At 40.1% G+C, this 18,876-nt stretch overlaps 1 protein-coding gene across 1 annotated transcript in view; it reads right to left on the bottom strand.

The window, feature by feature from the left end:
• Positions 1–3,121: 3,121 nt before the first annotated feature.
• The window catches only part of LOC139296365 (dual specificity calcium/calmodulin-dependent 3',5'-cyclic nucleotide phosphodiesterase 1A-like), an 83,822-nt gene continuing 68,067 nt past the window's right edge, over positions 3,122–18,876 (bottom strand). The window contains exons 8-19 of the mRNA XM_070918750.1: positions 18,611–18,727; positions 17,920–18,060; positions 15,598–15,698; positions 14,600–14,728; positions 14,011–14,112; positions 10,354–10,474; positions 8,786–8,867; positions 7,671–7,791; positions 5,708–5,883; positions 4,625–4,858; positions 3,671–3,733; positions 3,122–3,141 (exon numbers count right to left, since the gene is read on the bottom strand). Of these exons, the coding sequence (XP_070774851.1) occupies positions 3,122–3,141; positions 3,671–3,733; positions 4,625–4,858; positions 5,708–5,883; positions 7,671–7,791; positions 8,786–8,867; positions 10,354–10,474; positions 14,011–14,112; positions 14,600–14,728; positions 15,598–15,698; positions 17,920–18,060; positions 18,611–18,727 (1,407 nt within the window). The remainder of the gene's footprint in view (positions 3,142–3,670; positions 3,734–4,624; positions 4,859–5,707; positions 5,884–7,670; positions 7,792–8,785; positions 8,868–10,353; positions 10,475–14,010; positions 14,113–14,599; positions 14,729–15,597; positions 15,699–17,919; positions 18,061–18,610; positions 18,728–18,876) is intronic.

Raw genomic sequence — 18,876 nt, 5'->3', positions numbered from 1 at the left:
AAATGTATTTTCTTGATAATGTTTTTGGTGTTTTCCAAGCTTTATACAGTCCACCGCATCACTTCCTGTTTATCTTTCTCCATCACACACACACACACACACACTCATCTCATCACACTCTCATCGATAGAGCAGGTCACAGTGAGGAGATCAGAAATGCACATTAAGTATTTTTCGGCACACACACACACACACACACACACACACACACACACACACACACACACACACACACACACACATCCGTCTAACCTCAGTGACTAGAACAGTTTGAGATCAGTCATATCAGTCATTACAGAGTGATTCAGACTAAACAAGGAAACGAAGCATTAAACAAACAACAAATAATCTGTTCCATAGTAACCATTACAAAACACCATGTTTAGAAGTCTTTACATGTCATAAATACAGCTATGTTTCTGATTATGGTTGGTATAAAGTCTTGTTAAATATCCATACAGTTGGCTATCACAGTAGCAAGTGAAAGATAGAGCAAACTACAAGACTGTACATGTGTTGGTCCCTTGGTGCAGAAAATATATATACTGCTTCACCAAGTATCAGGCAGGCTATTTTCAGGACGCAACGAGTTGTTGTTCTGCTTATAAATCTAATTTGCAGTGATTGTTACACTTTAAACAGTTTGACAGTTTTGAGCCACTGTAATTTTTCTGACTTCAGAGCTGGTGGGATGAAAAAAAACCCCGAACAGACACACAAGGAACAAATAGAACCAGAGAGGAAAGACAAAATGAAAGATTACATGTTGAAGACGTACTTCGTGGCAATACATCCTCGGAGTCACAGAAAGGAGCGAACGGTACAGTAAAACTACAGCTAGAAAATAGATTTTTCTAAATGAAAAAGAGCAAAATATACCATATTGAATACTAAACTTCTGCAAACATCAAACGGCTGACTTTACAGACAGACTTTCCAACAGTGTCTAAACTAAACATCTTTACTCAAGACTCTTTGTAGGAGGATATTAACTGGTTTGTTTGACTGCACTTGGATCAGCACAGATTCAAATGACATCACAAAATTAGTTTTCCTACAGGTGAAAGGTGTCAGATGGAAAGTACATATATAGGCACACATTCAGCCAGCTGGCTTGCTAACCGCTGACTGTATTTTCTAGGTAGAAAGTAGCATGTGGTTACATAGCGTGATGAACTGCTTTATATCTCAGCACGACACTAAAGTTCCTGTTATAATATAAAAACGGGGAGCGCGTATTAAAACAAAGCAGCTAAAAAATAATTCCTACAGTTTCATATAAATGTTTAGGTGTTAAATTATATTCCCTTTTTGAACCCCATATATACTATATGTATTAATGTATGCAGCAGTATACAACATGTGCAGTGTACTCTAAAATAAGCTTAGAATATGCCAAGAACTTGATCTTGGCACAATAAATTTGGGATTTTCATGCCAAAACAAAAGGAAAAACAAAATAAAAATGCACAATTTTAGGGAAAAACATATCCATCATTATGCAAATACTGCCAAAATGCTTCTCTTCTTCCAATTACACATATTAAGTACAGAGTAAAAGCTGAACCTGCGTTGCAGAGGTTCAATATGTTACATATGCACAGTAAGCAATATTTGCATCTCCTATACACAACATTACAAGCCTTTTGAGAACCTGGCAAACAACCAAGAAGCAGATACAGTTTGGACTCATGGCCTCGGATGCATCTCAAAAGCATGATGGATTCAGCTGGCTAATAGGTGTACGAGCACACTGTAAACACGTTGATTAAACATTAAACCAGCAGCCTCGTAGGCGAAGCTGCTGTAACAGAACCGTACCGCAAAATAAAACAACGCACGCACGTGAGATTTCTCTCTAATTCAGCGACAATGTTGACTTTTTGCTACAGCTTAAATACATATAAGAAGGCATCGAGAAGAAGTCTTTTGACGAAGAAATGACACACAGTGTGAGGATATTAGATACATCTAGTGCTTGATTCATAAAGGACATAACAAATGCAAAACACATGTTACAAAAAAAGGTAAACAAAAAGATTTTTATATATAACAAAAAACTTGAATGCATTCATGTGAGTGTGTGATATGTTTGAAATGCAAAAGTTGCATTCTAATTCTTGGACTTTTCTTTACTACAATATCTTACATTATATCGCAAAAAAATATCCGTTGGTAGATTGCGGATTCATAGGACTTCTACTCCTCCTCAGATCCATACATTTACAAACTTTCAATATATACAGTAAAAGAGGACAAAAACCCACAAAAAAACAACATAAACCTGGCTGTGAGGAACACATGAGAATTGCACGATGTCTGAGGAAAGTAAACATGTTAACGGGGGAAAAAAATGAGCCACAACTGGTGTTAAAACATAAGAGACTCCCAACAGGAGTTAGGTTTTCTACATATAAGGAGTACTTGCTAGTGAAATAGTACTGTGAGTTTAACCTCAGTGTACTGTGCACATACTCATATGCTGTACATACTGTGTAGAAGCTCCTCTTAATGTACATCTATTCTGCATTTCCCACAATTCAGTATTCAGTAAGGACCAAAATAAATGCTGTGATGCAAAACTTGTCTCTAAATAAACTTTTACCAGACTTTCACTTGTGATGCCAAAATCTAATAGAAGAGTGTTGACAGAGAAGCATAACACAGCAGTGAAAAGTGGGACACTGGCTACATGACTGTGGCTGAGTTAAACATACAACTCAGAGCGATGTAAAAGATTGGCAAACTAAAAAAGAAATAGCAACATTTCCAGTGTCAGTCTTTCAAAGGCTCCTCTTCATCCTCACCATCGTTCCCAGGTCATTAAATCTTCTTCTGTGTCGTCTTTATCGGTAAGTAGGACGGGAGGAATAATGCACGTGGGTAGAGCCACAAGCTTTGCATACAAGAGCGTGGGAGTATAAACATGGTGAAAAGTAAAAACAGCAGATCATGGAGACAAAAAGGAAGCAAAGGTGTCAGTTTCTTGGTGTCCTGTAGAGGGCGACAAAGTCCAACTAATGGCCCTCCCTCCGGAGTGAGTCTGAGTTCTCCCATGAATGCAGGTCGACAGCAGCGCAGCAAAGACGCAACAGTGTGGCCGTGATTCTCCACAGCTCGCTTATTCCATCTCTACCACTGCTTCGGGAAAACAAGACAGGAATATTAATAATTTAGGTGAGATTATATATCAACAAACTAATATTCTATTTATTGTGGGGAAATTTCCCTGGAGAACAAAAAAACAATCATTTCTGATTCATTTTCTGATCAAGTAACAAACAGTATGGTTCCCTGTTCCTAAGATTAATTAGTTGTTTTCAATTTATTCGAAATAATTTTTAATTGCAGGGAAATTCTGTTGAATCAGTTTCACACTACAACAGCTAAAAATCTATATTCAAGTACAAATACAGTGCATTCTTGTTGCTATTATTTTGTCTCTCCCATTTATATCAATGAACGTAGGCTAAATAACAGAAACACAGTTCAACAGCACCACAAACTAAATCAGTTCCAACAAAAATATTACAACCCTCATGAAGGGAGGATTTACTGCAGGACTGTTGTATTGGGCTGCCTTAGTTTTAGCCAGGTGTACCTAATAAACAGAGTAGATACTTTAGTTTATTTGTTTTTCGATAGTCGTGGGCTGCAGGACTAAACTCACCATCGACTCCTTTGTTTTTGTTTTCGTCACCCTCTGGAGATTCAGCCCCTTCAGACAACTCTCCTGAAAAGTCAGAATAGTTGTGTTGTTTGTTTGACGCAGGTGCATTCAGTGGTAGCAAACACACACTCTATCTAAACAAGACCATGAAACCCTCAGAGCATCCTCTCTCCTTAATGAAACATCTTCAACCTCACTGAGCTGCCAGTGGGACAAACATTGTTCACAAACACACAGGACTGTGTTTGAAAGTCTACTGACGTTGATTCAAAACAACTTTTCATTCACAAAACAATTACTTGGAATTAAATCCTTTTCTAGGTAAGGCCACAACAAACAAATAAATATCAACAAATGTTTTATAAAAAACACATATCTCCTACAAACATTGCATGAATATACACTACCCCCAAATGGTCACAGTGGGTACTTTTTCTGAACTACTTTTGCGTAAGTTTTGCTGATCCATAGGGACAGTTAGTGTGTTGGCCATGTCCATTTATAACACACTGTCAGTTTATGGCTGCACTTGCGGTTGAATCTATGATGCTATGATGACAGCAACACCCAAAGTTTACTACATAATACAGTATCATAACCCAGCTCAGCCTTCCTCTATGCATCAGAGGGAACACAACACTTAATATGAGGGAACACAAAAGTAGTTCCGAAAACAAATTCCCACCGTGTCCTTTCGAGGGCTCTGTATGAATACACGTGGCGTATTAAAAGTATCGGGTTAAATGAAAGTGAAGAAAGTGAATGAGTACTAAAGGTTGGCATACATACAGATATTATCATGAAAGAGGGTTGCAACAGGGTTACAGAAACGTTCACTGTGGCTTTAATGATCACTTAGGTATGCTGAATGACTTCACATGTCAATGTACTGTATGTATAGCACATTTAGAGGAGCTGCCGTCTGTCACGTCTTTTAAAAGCATTCTGTTCTACCGTTCTGCAGTGGAGGACTCTTGTGTGTGGCGCTCCCAGGCTGCGCTCCCTGCTCTGCTTCTCCTGTGTTACCATCTGGTGGTCTGTTGGCCTCTGCTGACTCGGGCACCTCCCCCTCCAATTGGTCCTCCTTTGGTTCAGGCTGTTCTGACTCTGTGTGGACCTCCTGGGGCTCCATAGCCTCTTCCTGCTGGGCTAGCTCCTCCGCTTCCTTTTTAGCTCTCTCCTCCGCCTCTGAGGTCACACAGAGCGCGAAGGCAGGTTAGCATGTGTGTGAGAGTGCTTAATTTAAGACCTGATATGAGGCAGATTTCTGTTAACTGAGTTTTTGGCCACTTGGGGGCAGCGGAAACAAGCTGAAAACACATTTAACACCTTTTAAGTTGACATGGGGTTCCTGTTAGCAAACAGTTGCCTATTTAGACTTCCAGAAGTTACAAAGACAAACATCTGACCTGACAAACGTATTCATTCTCTTTGAGCTCTGTTTTGGTCTCCACCAACTACTGAGGGAAATATCTATCTCTATAGCTGCTAAATGCTCCTCTATGTTCACCACCTGTTTGGTTCTGAGCAGAGAGTGTCCAGTGAGTTTTTAGAACTTTTTTGTCAAAAAACGAAGCTGATAAGAGCGGTGAGAGTGAACCAAAACAGTAAAGTTGCGGGCTGGATAACCAAAATAATGAGCTGAAAGGTGCTAAAAAGCTGTGTAGAGCTGATGGGAGCTGTTTATTCGTTACTACAAGCAAAACCTAGTTTATTACAACTTATAAACCCTTTATAATGGGTGCCTCACTTAATTAAATAAATATTTAAATAAAATCTGATACATGTGGACATACTAATCACTGTGTATCCCATAAAATCCCACAGTAATACAAGTCAGTCAAAATCCCCCTCTGTGTGAGCTAAGAGCATTGCAGACGTTAAGAGCATTGCAGCTTTAAAAGCCAATTTTCCCGATTCTAGTGGATCTCCTGATCTGTTCAGACAGCTCAGTTTTAACAGGGCATTAATGTTCCGAGTCCTCAAATCACCTTCATTTTACTGTATTATATTTTTGGTTGTATGGATGTACCGTACCTTTACCAGCCTGTGCTTTCCACCTCTCTCTGTTCTGATAAACTTCTTCATTCCACAACGCCTTGAAGTTCTTCAGGTCCACCATCAGCAGAGAGCTTTGTCCCGACGAGCTGCTGTCGGAGCCCATGCTCTTCACACTGTGCCTCTTGGCCTCCTCTGAGCTAATACTGTTCAGACTGGACAGAAACATGAGTGGGAAGAAGAGAATTAAAGAAGACTAAGAGTCTAGAGCCATGCCAGCAGCTCTGTGTGGCTGTACTGACACAGTGATGCTTTGAGCTAAATGCTAAGCATGCTAACATGCTCACAAAGACAATGCTAAAATACTGCTGTTCGGCAGATAATGTTTGCTATGTTCACCATCTTAGTTTAGCATGTTAAGCTTTGCAGGGAGCTTTATAAAGTTGAATATATCTATCAGGTTTATCTAAGCTGGATTTGAGACTTTTTAACCTAAAACCTGTTTTACGAGCTGAACTTAAAGAAGTGGGCATTAAGGAGGCAGGAGTCTGATGGTCAAGTTGCATTATGGGAGATGTAGAATCCAGAGTTTATTGAGCCTGACCCATACTGGGGACTAAAAGTCAGAATATCTCGTCTTCTGCTGCTCCTGTTTTGATCACTCTTCATCAACAGTGTCTCTTGTGAGTCCCCCAACTTTATGGAAGTACGATACTAAATTGCTGGAGTGTCCCTTTAGGGATCGCCAAAGTTATTCCAATTCGTCACGTGGGGTACATGAATGTCTTCATGGCAATCAATCCCACGATTGTTGAGATATTTCACTCAAAACCACAAATATCAACCTCAAGTCAGGGGATCACCAAAGTCAGACGGATTCATCCTGTGGGGAACATTAAAGTCTGCACAAAATGTCATGGCAATAGTTGTCGGATTATTTCAGTCTGGACCAAAGTGGTGCACTAACTAACTGACAATGACGGTGCTAAAAGAACATGAGCTTTCAGATTCAGAGGCAGATTGAAAGAAGAAAGAAAGAAGAGAGGTAGATAACCAGAGGCAGACAGAGAGAGCAAACATAGTTACAGATGACTGAAAACAGCTATAAATGCTGTGAAGAAACAGTCCAAGAAAACCCATAAGCACCCAGGTGTGTATGTAGACAAGGAGACAAGTGGCAACACTATCTGAGATTTCCACTTGGTTAGCTCCGACTGGAGGCCCACTGAGTGATGCTAATGACTGCTGTTGAGGAGAACGGGAACAGGCTGATATTGATGTGCAGGTGCAATAGAAGATGCAGAGCCAGCCTCCCTAAGTACTGCTTTATTTTCTTATAAGCTCACTTTAAAAGACACAAATAACAGACTCACATTTTGTAAATGCTCTTTTTCTGGATAGTTTAAATATTTGTAACGCAAGAGGAAGTGGAATGTACTTACTCATTTGTTTGCTTTCAAAGCCTTGCTGATTTAGTACATAGCTGGAGGAAAAGTACTGGGCCAATTAATTAAACCAGTGGAGACAAAATCACTTCCTTTTGTTCCTCGAGAGGCTATTGTGCATGCCAATCCAGCACTGAGGCCCATTCTTGATCAGGGACAGCGAGGCGAACTTGACTAGCATCTCTAAAATATCAATTTCAAGGTGTGTGGCTCGGACTGATGAAAGGTGGAGACATTACCACGCACAGAAATGGATTACTCATGGAAGACTCATCTGCTGTTCTCAATACTTCCATTAGATATGCTGTTATTGCAGAGGAGCTGCTGAGGTTTGATCACGTCATTGAGCGAGCAGTTACTCAGAAAGGTATGAGAGGTGAAGGGTAGAAAACAGTGAATTTTCCATCGTTGATTAACCAGGCTGGTTGATTAAAATTTACTCAGATTTGCATACAGTCACCCACCTCCATCTGCTCAGTGCTGCTACTGAGCAGCAAATAAGAATTCAAACTTTCTCCATTTCTAAATGATCTCTTAGAGAAAGTTCTGCAGCTCACCTTGAGCGTCTAAAGCCGGCAAAACCTGAATGGGAGGCCTCATCGATGAGCGGCTTGACGATACGTTCCATCATGTCCGTCAGCACAGTGAAGGTGGGCACCACAATGAAGTCTATGAACCCTGGTGAAGATATCAGAGAACATAATGTCAGTTTAAACATGTTCACATAAATTGACAAAAAGAAGCCCAGAATAATCAAAGTAACACTGTCATTTATTAATTAGGATTGGAAAACAAGGCCACAGGTATTTCCAGAATGTTATAAAATGAATGATCAAATCTGAGATATGAATAGAATTAGGTTTATAGGTGTTAACACAACGAAGGACCTTTTGTCCTTTTGTCCCATGTATCTTAAAACAATACTCACACGCCTATATACACATTGAAACTGTTATTGGTCGGTGTGATGTTCCTCCTGTCCATACTGGCTGCAAAGAGACTCCTTCCTAATGCTACTTAAATGTAAGAGATGGGAAACAAAACGCACTCTAAACGTGAGCATGTGAGTGTTTAAGAAGGATAAAAACCCTTTAGAGGTTTACAAGCAATGAGCGAGTGCTTTGCAGACTTGTCGCCCTGGTCTTGGCCTTTCAGGCAGCACACAGGCTGTGCTATCTTCTCTCCTGCCACCTCCTGTGCAGGTTTTTCCAGGTAAAAACATTAATCAATCAACTGAATAAATAAAAAAAAGATGATTATGTTTTTATTCATATTTAATATTTCTTCTAAGAAGACTTCAAAATTGACCATCAATCAAAGATAATACGCTAATGGACAGAGCACATAATTTATCATATATCAGATCTCTATTAAGGACACTAAACATGATTGTAAGGTACAGTAATAGTGCAGCAATTTCCATTGCATTTCTAATTGTCTTCTTATACCATAATTGTCATGGAAAGCACAATAAACACTTTCATCATAATCAATTATTTGACAGACTTAAATAAATGTATATAAATACAGGAAATAGTACGTCCTTGAATGCTCTATAAATACATTTACAAAAGAGTATTTTTTCTCAAATAAACTCATGGAGGAGCAGAACTTATACACCCACATAAACCATGATGCCGGTGGTGTATGTAAAGATGGAGGAGCCACTCACCGATCTGGGACTGTGCCACCATTGTGGACTTTCGGTCACAGAGTGGAGAGAACGGCAGGCCGAGCTCTGCTTCTTTGTCCCCCTGGAAATACAGCAGCTTCCTCAGTCAAAATCATTCTCAGTTTTTGGTTTCTAGAAAAAATGTACCCCACCCTCTAGGCACAAACACACACACACAACTGACTGACACTCATAAACACGCTCACAGTACATGTACACACCGCCACCGTGCACCAAACATTTCTATCAACAGGCTTTGGATTTGTCTGGCCCCCGCCCTGAGTGCTTTTGGGCCACGAATGTGTTTCATTTTCTCATCTGATTTATCACAAACAGATGAGATGTGGAGTCGTGAGGCAATGTTCTTTGGTGAAGCTATTTATCGGCAATTCATATCCCAAGAGACAAAGGCCTTGTGAAAGCAGCCACAATAACAATAGGACTGATAATGAGAACAATGTGGATTAATAATGGAAGAGACAAAAGCAACATGGCACCAGTTAAACATTTGTCCTTCCTGTTGACATTTACAAATACATAATTTATTATTTATAGCCAAATACATTGTTTTATCAAAGAGGTAATTTTCTGCATTTTAATCTGCCATGGCGCTTTGTCATTACATCATTCTTAAAAAAGACAAAGAGCAGAGCAACTGCAATTAAACTTATGAATATGACTGTAAAAGTCACTAATGTAAAACGCTTTGGGGTAGAGTTGAGCCAAAACACCATATTAAAACAATCATTCAATAGAACCATCATTATTTTATTCTTCTTTTATTCTGCAACTGGGTGAAAGAAACCTAACATATATGAGACTTAAAAACACCAGCAACAAAGGAGTGGCTGGAGGCACTGTAACTGTACTATTCATTCATTCATCTTTTGGCAATCCTAAGAAATCCCAGGAAAACAGTTCCTCCCAAACTCCACAGCTGGTCCAATACAGCATATATCTAATCAGGTAGCAGGAAACGCAAAAAGGTTTAATTTAAAGGTCAAGAATTAACTTTCCATCTTAACGTTTGAGCCAACTTGGTCTGAAAGTCCTTAAAGTGATCAGATGTAAAATTAAAATTTTCAAGATCTAAAAGTCCATCTGCTGAGGAAGATAATTTGACTGAGGATCATTTGACTGATTTATCTGAGGAACAGCTACTAAATGGAGTGTTTTGTCAACAACATTAATAAAGTTTGCATTTCATTTAGGTTTTCAAGTTCAAGGGCCCCACAATGTTGCATGCTTGCTTAATGGCATTGTTTAGGAGTTTTTCAGAGGTGATGTTTCAACTGTTTGGTTGAATTATATTGCATTGTACTATAAAGATGTTTCTAATAATTAGTCTACCTCGATCGATATAAAGGGGGTGGGCAAAATATGAGATCTGTTGTAGGGCTGTTATATTAGACTGCATTAGTTATAACTACGTGTAACTGTGTGTATATTGCAGCTTTGTGTATGTGACCAGCTGAAAACCATGCCATGTTCTCTCTACATGCATCTGAACCTTCACTGGACCAGTCACTCATGATTTACTCTGTGACCTGTCAGGTGCAGCCACTCACCTGTCTGAAGAACTCCTCCAGTAGGGAGGTGGTCCAGCGGTGGTGGAGGTCCCAACTTTTGGCTGGGTGGCTGATGTCTGCTGTGTGCAGCAGCAGGGACAGGGCTTTGGGCTTGTCAATGCTGCAAAAGAGAGAAGATTCACAATTTTAAAAACTGAAGTCCGCCAGAGAGTATCATTATTCATTTGTTGTGTTGTTTTCTTAAATAGTCCTGTAATCTGGCTTTTTAAGTGTTGACTTTTTCATTTTTGTTTTTACAGAAAAATATGCCAACAAATCTCTACAAATTAATCAACACTAAAGTTGAATAAAAAAGAAAAATACATTTCACCCTTGACACACCTAAATCATTACAGGTACAGCCTAATGGATTTGGAGCTAACATAATAAGTCAATTTAGGTTAAATACACCTGTTTCTGGTAGGCCAAACCCCCCCTGCTTTGGCAATGTCCTGGCAAAAACTACATCATGAAGACAGACAGACATTCCAGATAAATCTGCAACAAGGTTATTGAAAAATACCAATCGTGAAAAGGATACAAGAACATTTCCAAGGCACTGTGTGTCCCTGAAGACAGAAGGGTCAATCATGAAAAAAAATGAAAAAATGTGGCACAGCTGCAAATGTGTCTACAGCAATCTGACCACAAAAATGGACTGTCTGTGCAATAACAGCTCAATAAAACATCAAAAGGTCCAAGAGGGAGAATATGTTTTTATAGACATCATGCTCAGTATGAAACCAATACCACCTAGTTTCAGGGTGTGTCCAAACAGGAGTAAATAGTACATTTGTTAGGGACTATTTTCAGTGGTGGATTAATACACACTTGATAGTGAATGTTTCCGACAGCAGGACGGTGTGTGTGTGGGTGTGCTACAGTGTGGCTCATTGATGTGTTTTTAACAGCTTTTGGGCAACAATGGAGCTCTATGGCTCAGAGGACAATACTCATTATTGTATTATTGTGATCAGTTCATTGTTGCTTTTGGTCTTTGTTGACAATAAGACAAGTGTCACGATGGCACTGATCTCATGGAGGCACCCTTAAACTGTCAAACTGGTGAGAGACAAGAAAATGCAAAAAATATTTATCTACTGATTCTCATTAAAAAGATGCTGAAATATACATAAACGTCTATTATCATGTGCATATAAACACACATGCACAGCCACCTGCAAACAGAGAAACAACTCCATCAAAAAAAAAATCCCCTTTCCTCAAACTGCCTCCATTAGGTGAATTGGTTTTCTACGCTGGAACAGTGTGAAGATGCTTCATCTCACCTCATCAGACACAAGCGATGTCTGAGGTATCACCTGATAACCATATCAAAATATCATGTTTAATGGACTGATGCGTGAATGGACAGACACAAACCAGTATGGTAAATAGGCACACAAATGAAAACACACACACCGTACAAGGTTAAACAGAGGTGAGAAAGACTAGCTCAAATTTCCCCTCGTTCGATTTGTGGCGTATGGGGTCTTGAAGTGCACTCTAAGCAGACCTGGAGCACACTGGTTTGAAATTACTTCACATTAGAGTCTATTCAGCACTACAGCTTCCTGCAGACTGCAATCTCTCATTCATGTGCATGTGTGTGAGTGTGTGTGTGTGTGTGTGTGTGTGTGTGTGTGTGTGTGTGTGTGTGTGTGTGTGTGTGTACCCTACACTGCAGCCTGATGATTACCTTCCAGTCAGCACTCGTTGGTTTTGAGGTATATTCACAAATATAGGAAGCACAATACTGTTGATTCCTATATATGTTCTCAGGAAGCTGCTTATCTCCATATCACTGCTTTCTGAGCAGTTTGCTAGTCGTGTCAAGTGCCCTGAAGGTCAGTGAGTTTCTGACAGCCCTTTCTTGTCAGTGTTGCAGCTACATCAGCAGTGGTGACTCATCACGTCATTTGATAGTTTGCTTGATAGCTCTCTTTTATTTCTGTTCGCAATCGACAGTTCGGAATGTGTGAAAAGGAAGTTGCAGTAACCTCGGCTGCAGCAAAAAACAAAAACTACTAATTTAACTGAAACATATTAACTTTCTGTTGCAAATGCACATAGTTCAACCTGGCTGAACTTTGACTTGCTGAATTTGAGAATAATTTATTTTCTTTATATGAGCCTTTTTATTTTTTCATTTGGACGCCAAAGTGAGACTGCTACGACCTGCAAGGCAAAGGTAACGTGATAGACGGTGAAAGAGAGGAAGGTGTTGCTACTTTTTGGCAGTCTTGCTATCTTTTCTACTTGTACTTTAGGAATGTAATCGAAGAAGACGCAGACAACACAACTGTTCTGGAAAAATGCATCAAAACATTAACAGCAAAGAAACACCACCTCATCAAGCACTGTCAGTAAGACATTCATAATGAATCCACTGTAAACACCTTTTATAAACAACACTCTCAAACCCACAGCTGATCTGGTCTACGATTTTAGTATTAGCTCGCACAGCCAACAGTGGACAGCCAGTAGTAAACATGCTAGCAGCTTAGCTTGTAAGCAGTAGTGCTAGCTTGGCTACTCCCTCGGTCACATGACCTTCGTAGCGTATGACTACATAAGCACTCCTATCACATCAGTAATAATATAAGAAAATAGAACACATCCTAGCCTCCTTATCTAGTTTAATTCATCTTGTGGTCTGTCTTGTATTTTTGGAGTGTGTCAGAGAGTATTATTTTTTTTATCTGGCAGCCCTCTTTGGTCTCCTAAATTACACATGTATTTGTCTGATATAACTGTATATTTATTGCAAATCTTAAGAAGTCAAACTGTAATGTTAAAATAACTACACACACACACTACACAATAATATATATATAGAACTTGTGATCACATCTGCGATTTGTTCCCCAAACTCACAAGTGAGCCTTATGAAGCACACACACAGTGTTGCTCGCTCTTCCACTTGCAAAAAATGTTTAAATAATGCAGAAAAGTTTGAGATTGGTCAAGAACTGAGGTTTTTGGTGTGCGGTAGTCGACCTTTTTCATTTTTAATTCTTCTCACATCGCCTGCACCTGTCTGAATGATACTGCAGAGGAGGCCTTTGATTTTCTCAATAAAATTAAAGTGATTTTCCAATACTCACATACAACTACAAGTGACTGTAAGTGATGAGGAAGTATTTAGAGCTGCTATTTGTGTTTGTATGCACGTCTTTCAGAATACAAGCTGCAGAAGAACTCTGGTAAAGACAATAATACATCGTTTGTGGAATGTTTTCTAGCTGGACATCTTAGTTGCAGCAGCCTACAGTATGCCAACAAACCTGCCAGCAATATTTCTACCACCGGCTGTTTTTTACTGCAGTGTGGAAATAAATTTCACCATGCCAAATCTGGTGTGACTGCACTATAACTCTGCTACAGACTTCCAGCACAGAAACACAAACTATCCTGTGTAGTAAAACCCTACTGTATACCTGTACCGTATAATGCATGACATTTGGTACCATTTGGCAACAAAATAGCATTTATTTGTTGCATTCCTCTATGAGGACACCCTACAGGGCAGGGTTAATTGGGTTGTAAACAGTGGGTGGTTAGTAAACAGTGTTCTGATGGTAGGGTTAATGAAGATGTAAATTGCTGGGGCGAGGGCAGGGAGTGTAAACAGTAGTGAGGGAAAAGGCGACTGACCCTTCAGGTTGTTGTAGGAAGTTCTTCATGGCCTTGACCTGCTGGAAGTGGCAGGACATATCTGTGGCCAGCACCATCTCCACCACCAGAGCCCGCAGCTCTCTGGATGAAAACAAAGGAGAAGGTAAAAAAGAGAGGAAAACATGAGCCATGTGCTGTATATTGAACTGTCAAACTCGCTGGTAATAAAAGCCGACTTATTTCGGAAGTCGCAAAAGTAAATGAAGGCAGCCAACACAGTTTTTGAGAGCTATTTATAATACTTGCTTTGACAAGTCCCAGCTTATGCCATGAGAAATCGGATTGCAGCTGTCTCCTTTAATGTATTATCACACGTAACAGTTCCATTTAGTACAAAGTTGTTGGACCTTGAAGGTAATCCAACTTTTCAGATTTTTACTCCACCGAGCACAGTTGTTAATCTTGAAAAATAAGAGATAAGTTCACTTTGAATAGGTGCACATTGTGAAACTGCCCTTCTTGACCCGCCTGGTTTCCGCCTGTCATGTCTGCCTCTCTATCTGTCCCTATCTGTTCTCTACTACATCTTTTATTTCCCTTTGCTTGTCTAAGTATCTGTCTCACTGACCTCCAGTCATCCTTGGAGAGGTTGTAGAGGATGTTCATCTCATCGTCGTCCTGCAGTAGGCGGTAGGCTGCGCTGACATGGTGGCTCTCCAACACTGAGCGGTCATTGTACAGGATAGCTGTGTCTGACCTGTCAAAGAGAAAGAAAAGAATTAATCTCTAATTGGTCTACGATGGAAATAAGAGCATATAGAGAAATATTGGATGTTGACTGGATGTTACTACTTATCTACTTATTTATCAGTAAAATGTGTATGAATGTGATCAGGTTTTGGGATGCCAGACCACACCAAAGATCTGTAATATTTTCCTTTAGTTTCTCACTCTTTTACTTCAGTTTGTATACTGTATGTATTCAGTCTGTCTGTCTGCGTGTACGGCCGCTGAGTCACAGTAGACCACACCTGGCCTTGACTTAAATCTGGCTGAACTTTTGAGAATAATTAATGTTCTTTATAAGGTCTTATTTATTCATTTTAATTTCAAGGAGGACCGCTGTACACGGAGAGACTCTCGAGGGACAAAATCAAACAAAGAACAAAAAACGAAAAAGAAAGAGGAAAAAAAGAAGGGTTTATGTATTACCACTACTGTACCTAAAAATATACAAAGCAATATTCACAATGTCAAAGATATACAGGATGTATACAAATGAAAAACATGATTAAAGATCAGATAAGAATCTGGTTCAGTCTGTGGATTTGTTTTATTGAATTTGTTTGTAAGATAAAATAAATGTATAGACAACTTTCTGAAGGGCTGTAGAAAATAAAGACTAATGAATGAAAAGACCTCATTACAGTTACAACAAAAGATTTTGGTACAATGTGTTCTCTCCAACAGGGCATTGAGCTTGGAGTTCATTGGGAGTCCCGTCCTGCCCGGTGTTATTACTGCACTCCAGGCGATCTCAGTGTCAATGTAAAGCCCCCTTGCTGTAAATGAAAACATTGATCGGGTGAGTCAGTGCCATGCATTTCTGATTTTATGATCCATTACCTTGTCTGAATGTGGAAGTTGTTTGTGGTTCCCGTGTGCTCGTAGTCGTGCACCGCCGCCGCAAAGATCATGGCAAAGATCTCAAGCTCAGTCAACCAATGCTGGAAGCAAAGCAAGAGGAGAAGAAGAGAGGAGGGGGGAGGGAAGGGATGTGAGGAAGCAAGGGGAGGTGAAGATAAGGACGAGAAGAGATATTAAGATATAGAAGAGGGAAGAGTGTTGAGGAGGGGAAGCGACGAGATGGAAAAGACAGAGACATCAACGGGAAAGAAGGACGGGAAAGTAATGAACACAGGAGGAAAGAACGGACAGAAATTAGAGAAGAGAAATGAGAAGCCAGTGAATGGAAAAAAGGGGAAAGCAGGGAATGGTTCATCACGTCATAAAGATGCAGAGGAGAAAAGTGATATAAAGGATGCAGAGAGAGGGATTCGGCATGAGGAATACATTAGTGTCAGGGATGAAAGGAAACAAATGAGGAGGAGGAGATAGAGGAAAGGTCAGCAAAGCAAAAAGGAAACTTTAGATAAGGCAAGCTCTCTTGAGAATCACATTTTAAACTGTCACTTTAACACCCTTACTCTGTCCCTCTGAGACAGTGTCTCAGTCTGGTTTGTCACTGTTACCAAATATAAATGAAAAAGTCATGCTCTTTTCAATCATATTATGAGTTAATGCTATCACAAGGTGAGAATACACATCATGGTTTCCGATCTAAGTTTTTAGGTCAAGTTTAAACCTTTAAGGCACGATTCGTGACTACAGTAAAGATGAGGATGATGTAGCAGCAACTCTTAAAGGAACAGCTTGACATTTGTTTTCTTGCCAAAAGTTAGATGAGAAGATCAACACCACTCTCATGTCTGTACGGTGAACATGAAGCTACAGCCAGCAGCCGGTTAACTTAGCTTAGCACAAAAACTGGAAACAGGCCTGGCTAGCCGTACCAGGCAGCTACGTGTCATTTTTACAGTTGTTGTATGGATTAAACAAACTAAATATTACATGTCAGTGAGCTTTAGAGGTGTTGGTAGGAGGATTTTGTTACCTTCAGACAGAGCTAGGCTAGCTGTTTCCCCCTGTTCCCAGTCTTTATGCTAAGCTAACCCGGCTGCTGATGTTAGCTTCATATTTACTGTACAGACTCATTTTATCAAATATTTTTTAAATTTAGTCCCAGTCCTGAGATCAAAAAGTCCATGTTTTTAGTAATTTTAATCAACTTCATCCTTTTTATTTTTAGTCAATTTCAGTTTACTAAATCATCACTATAATCATTGCATGTATGTGCTTTTATTTATGGGCGTTCAAATTTTATCTGTGAGCGTATGTAGCATCCACACACCTGTGAGTGGGCATTTTCCTCTGAGATGTGCATGCATCTCAGTGCACTCACGTACACAGAGTGGGGATTTAGCTCAGGAAGCCCAGTCGATATTGGTGACTAATCAAGTGGGGGATGGGGGAGTCATTAAGAACAAGGGGGGGTGGGGGGTTGGGTAGGAGCAAGATGGCCGATTCATCCCTCAGTATATTTCCTCATGGGGCCAGCTTTATGAATGACCTGTTGATTGTTGATTTAATGGAGTCTGGAGGGCCTGAGAAATGATAGATTCTCCTGCTCTCCCAGGAGCCAGTGGTTCTAGCAGTAATGTGGTTTACTCCGCAAGGCACTGCCCAAAAAAACACACCATGTCGACAGCTGTCGCAGCCACCTTATTAAGGTGATTAAATAAAAACACTGGATGGAAGCGGGGGCGGCCGGCTGGTTGGCTGGTTGGGGACTTTGAACTCGGCTTTAGCGAGGCTAGTGGTTTTTTTTGGAATGAATGTAGCATCAGAAATGCCCTAAAGTCACTCCAGTGGGAAGGAGTGAAATATAGGTCACCAGATGGAAAAAGAACAAAAGCAACATGAAATAGGAAAAGTAGAAATGAAGCAATGTTATGGCAAGAAGACAGAAAACATTTTACTTCAAATATTAAGACAATAAGCATGAATAAGTGCCACATTTTGACAGATATTCCTAGAAATGTGCATTGATGTTCTCAAACGTGCCCTGAATCAGACTCAGATTAAAGGGTGATTTTCTTTGAGTGTCTTGTTTTGTTTTTTTCATGGCTCATGGAGTCTCCAAGAAAGAAAATAAGCCATATTTAGCAGCTGCATGTCAGGCAAAGCTGCAATTAGGCTGGCATACGGCAGCTGACAGAGATGTTCTGAATACCATGTGGATAAAATCATCTCGTTTTGATAAACTAAGCTTTCCTACTTGGCTTTTGTAGGTTTTTAACAGATACGTGTACAGTCAATCCTACTCACCACCATGCCAGTCTTGAGCAGCAAGTAGTGTACAGTCTGTGTGACATCAGCAGCGTGCATCAGGTTGTGGTAGGGGTTTTTATGTTTGCTGTATCCCACTTCTAGGGCCTCCACGAATGACACCACCGCAGAGATGGGGATCTGACGGCAGACAAAACAACAAGCAAATGACTGCGAGCTAAAAAACACTGCAGACAGTAAGAGACTTCTGGTGATTTAAATGATGGGTGCATACAATTTCAATGCACAGTGCACAGTCCCCTCAGCATCTGAAATTGATGTCATAAAATCATGGATCGTGAATCATTGAGGCGACTGCAGACTACGATTACATATTCATGTTGGCTTCATTGCCCGTGTCATTTACTCTCAGATGCTGTCAATTCAAGTGGAGTGTCCTCAGCTAGAAGACGCTGTGGAAAATGAGCTCCACCCGTATCTAATGAGATGAAATACATCCAGCCCCCCTCATATTTTGGTCAGTGTTGAAGTACAACAACACAATCTAACACTTAAGAGACAAGCGAAGTGAGTGTGCTCACTTCCATCAAATATCAAATGAGGCATGGTGAAGGGGAATTGTGAAGGTTCTTATGATCTGTACTGAATATCTTTAGGTTCTCCTTGTTTTAATGTCACATACAGAAGGTGTGGCAGTGACCAGTGGTACGTTATATCCTTGTGGCTTTACCTTGAAACGGCTAATGAGGTCGTATCTTGTGAGCAACTCGTAGAATATGAATTTAAGTGCGTGCTCCCCGCTGGCCTCATTTAGGGCGAACACGTCAAACGACCACTTGTCAACATTCTGTGAGGGGGAAAAAAATCAGATAATGACGTGCTTCTCCTTGAACAATGTATTCATCTTCTCCAATAAAAAGAAAAACTCGCGAAACAAAAAACTGTTAAGATGGATCATGCTGCAGGTGAATATATTCGTAGGGTACGTAGTCCTGA

This window comes from Enoplosus armatus, chromosome 14 (assembly GCF_043641665.1).
Source record: "Enoplosus armatus isolate fEnoArm2 chromosome 14, fEnoArm2.hap1, whole genome shotgun sequence".
NCBI lineage: Eukaryota > Metazoa > Chordata > Actinopteri > Centrarchiformes > Enoplosidae > Enoplosus > Enoplosus armatus.
This window is presented reverse-complemented; position numbering and strand designations above follow the sequence as displayed.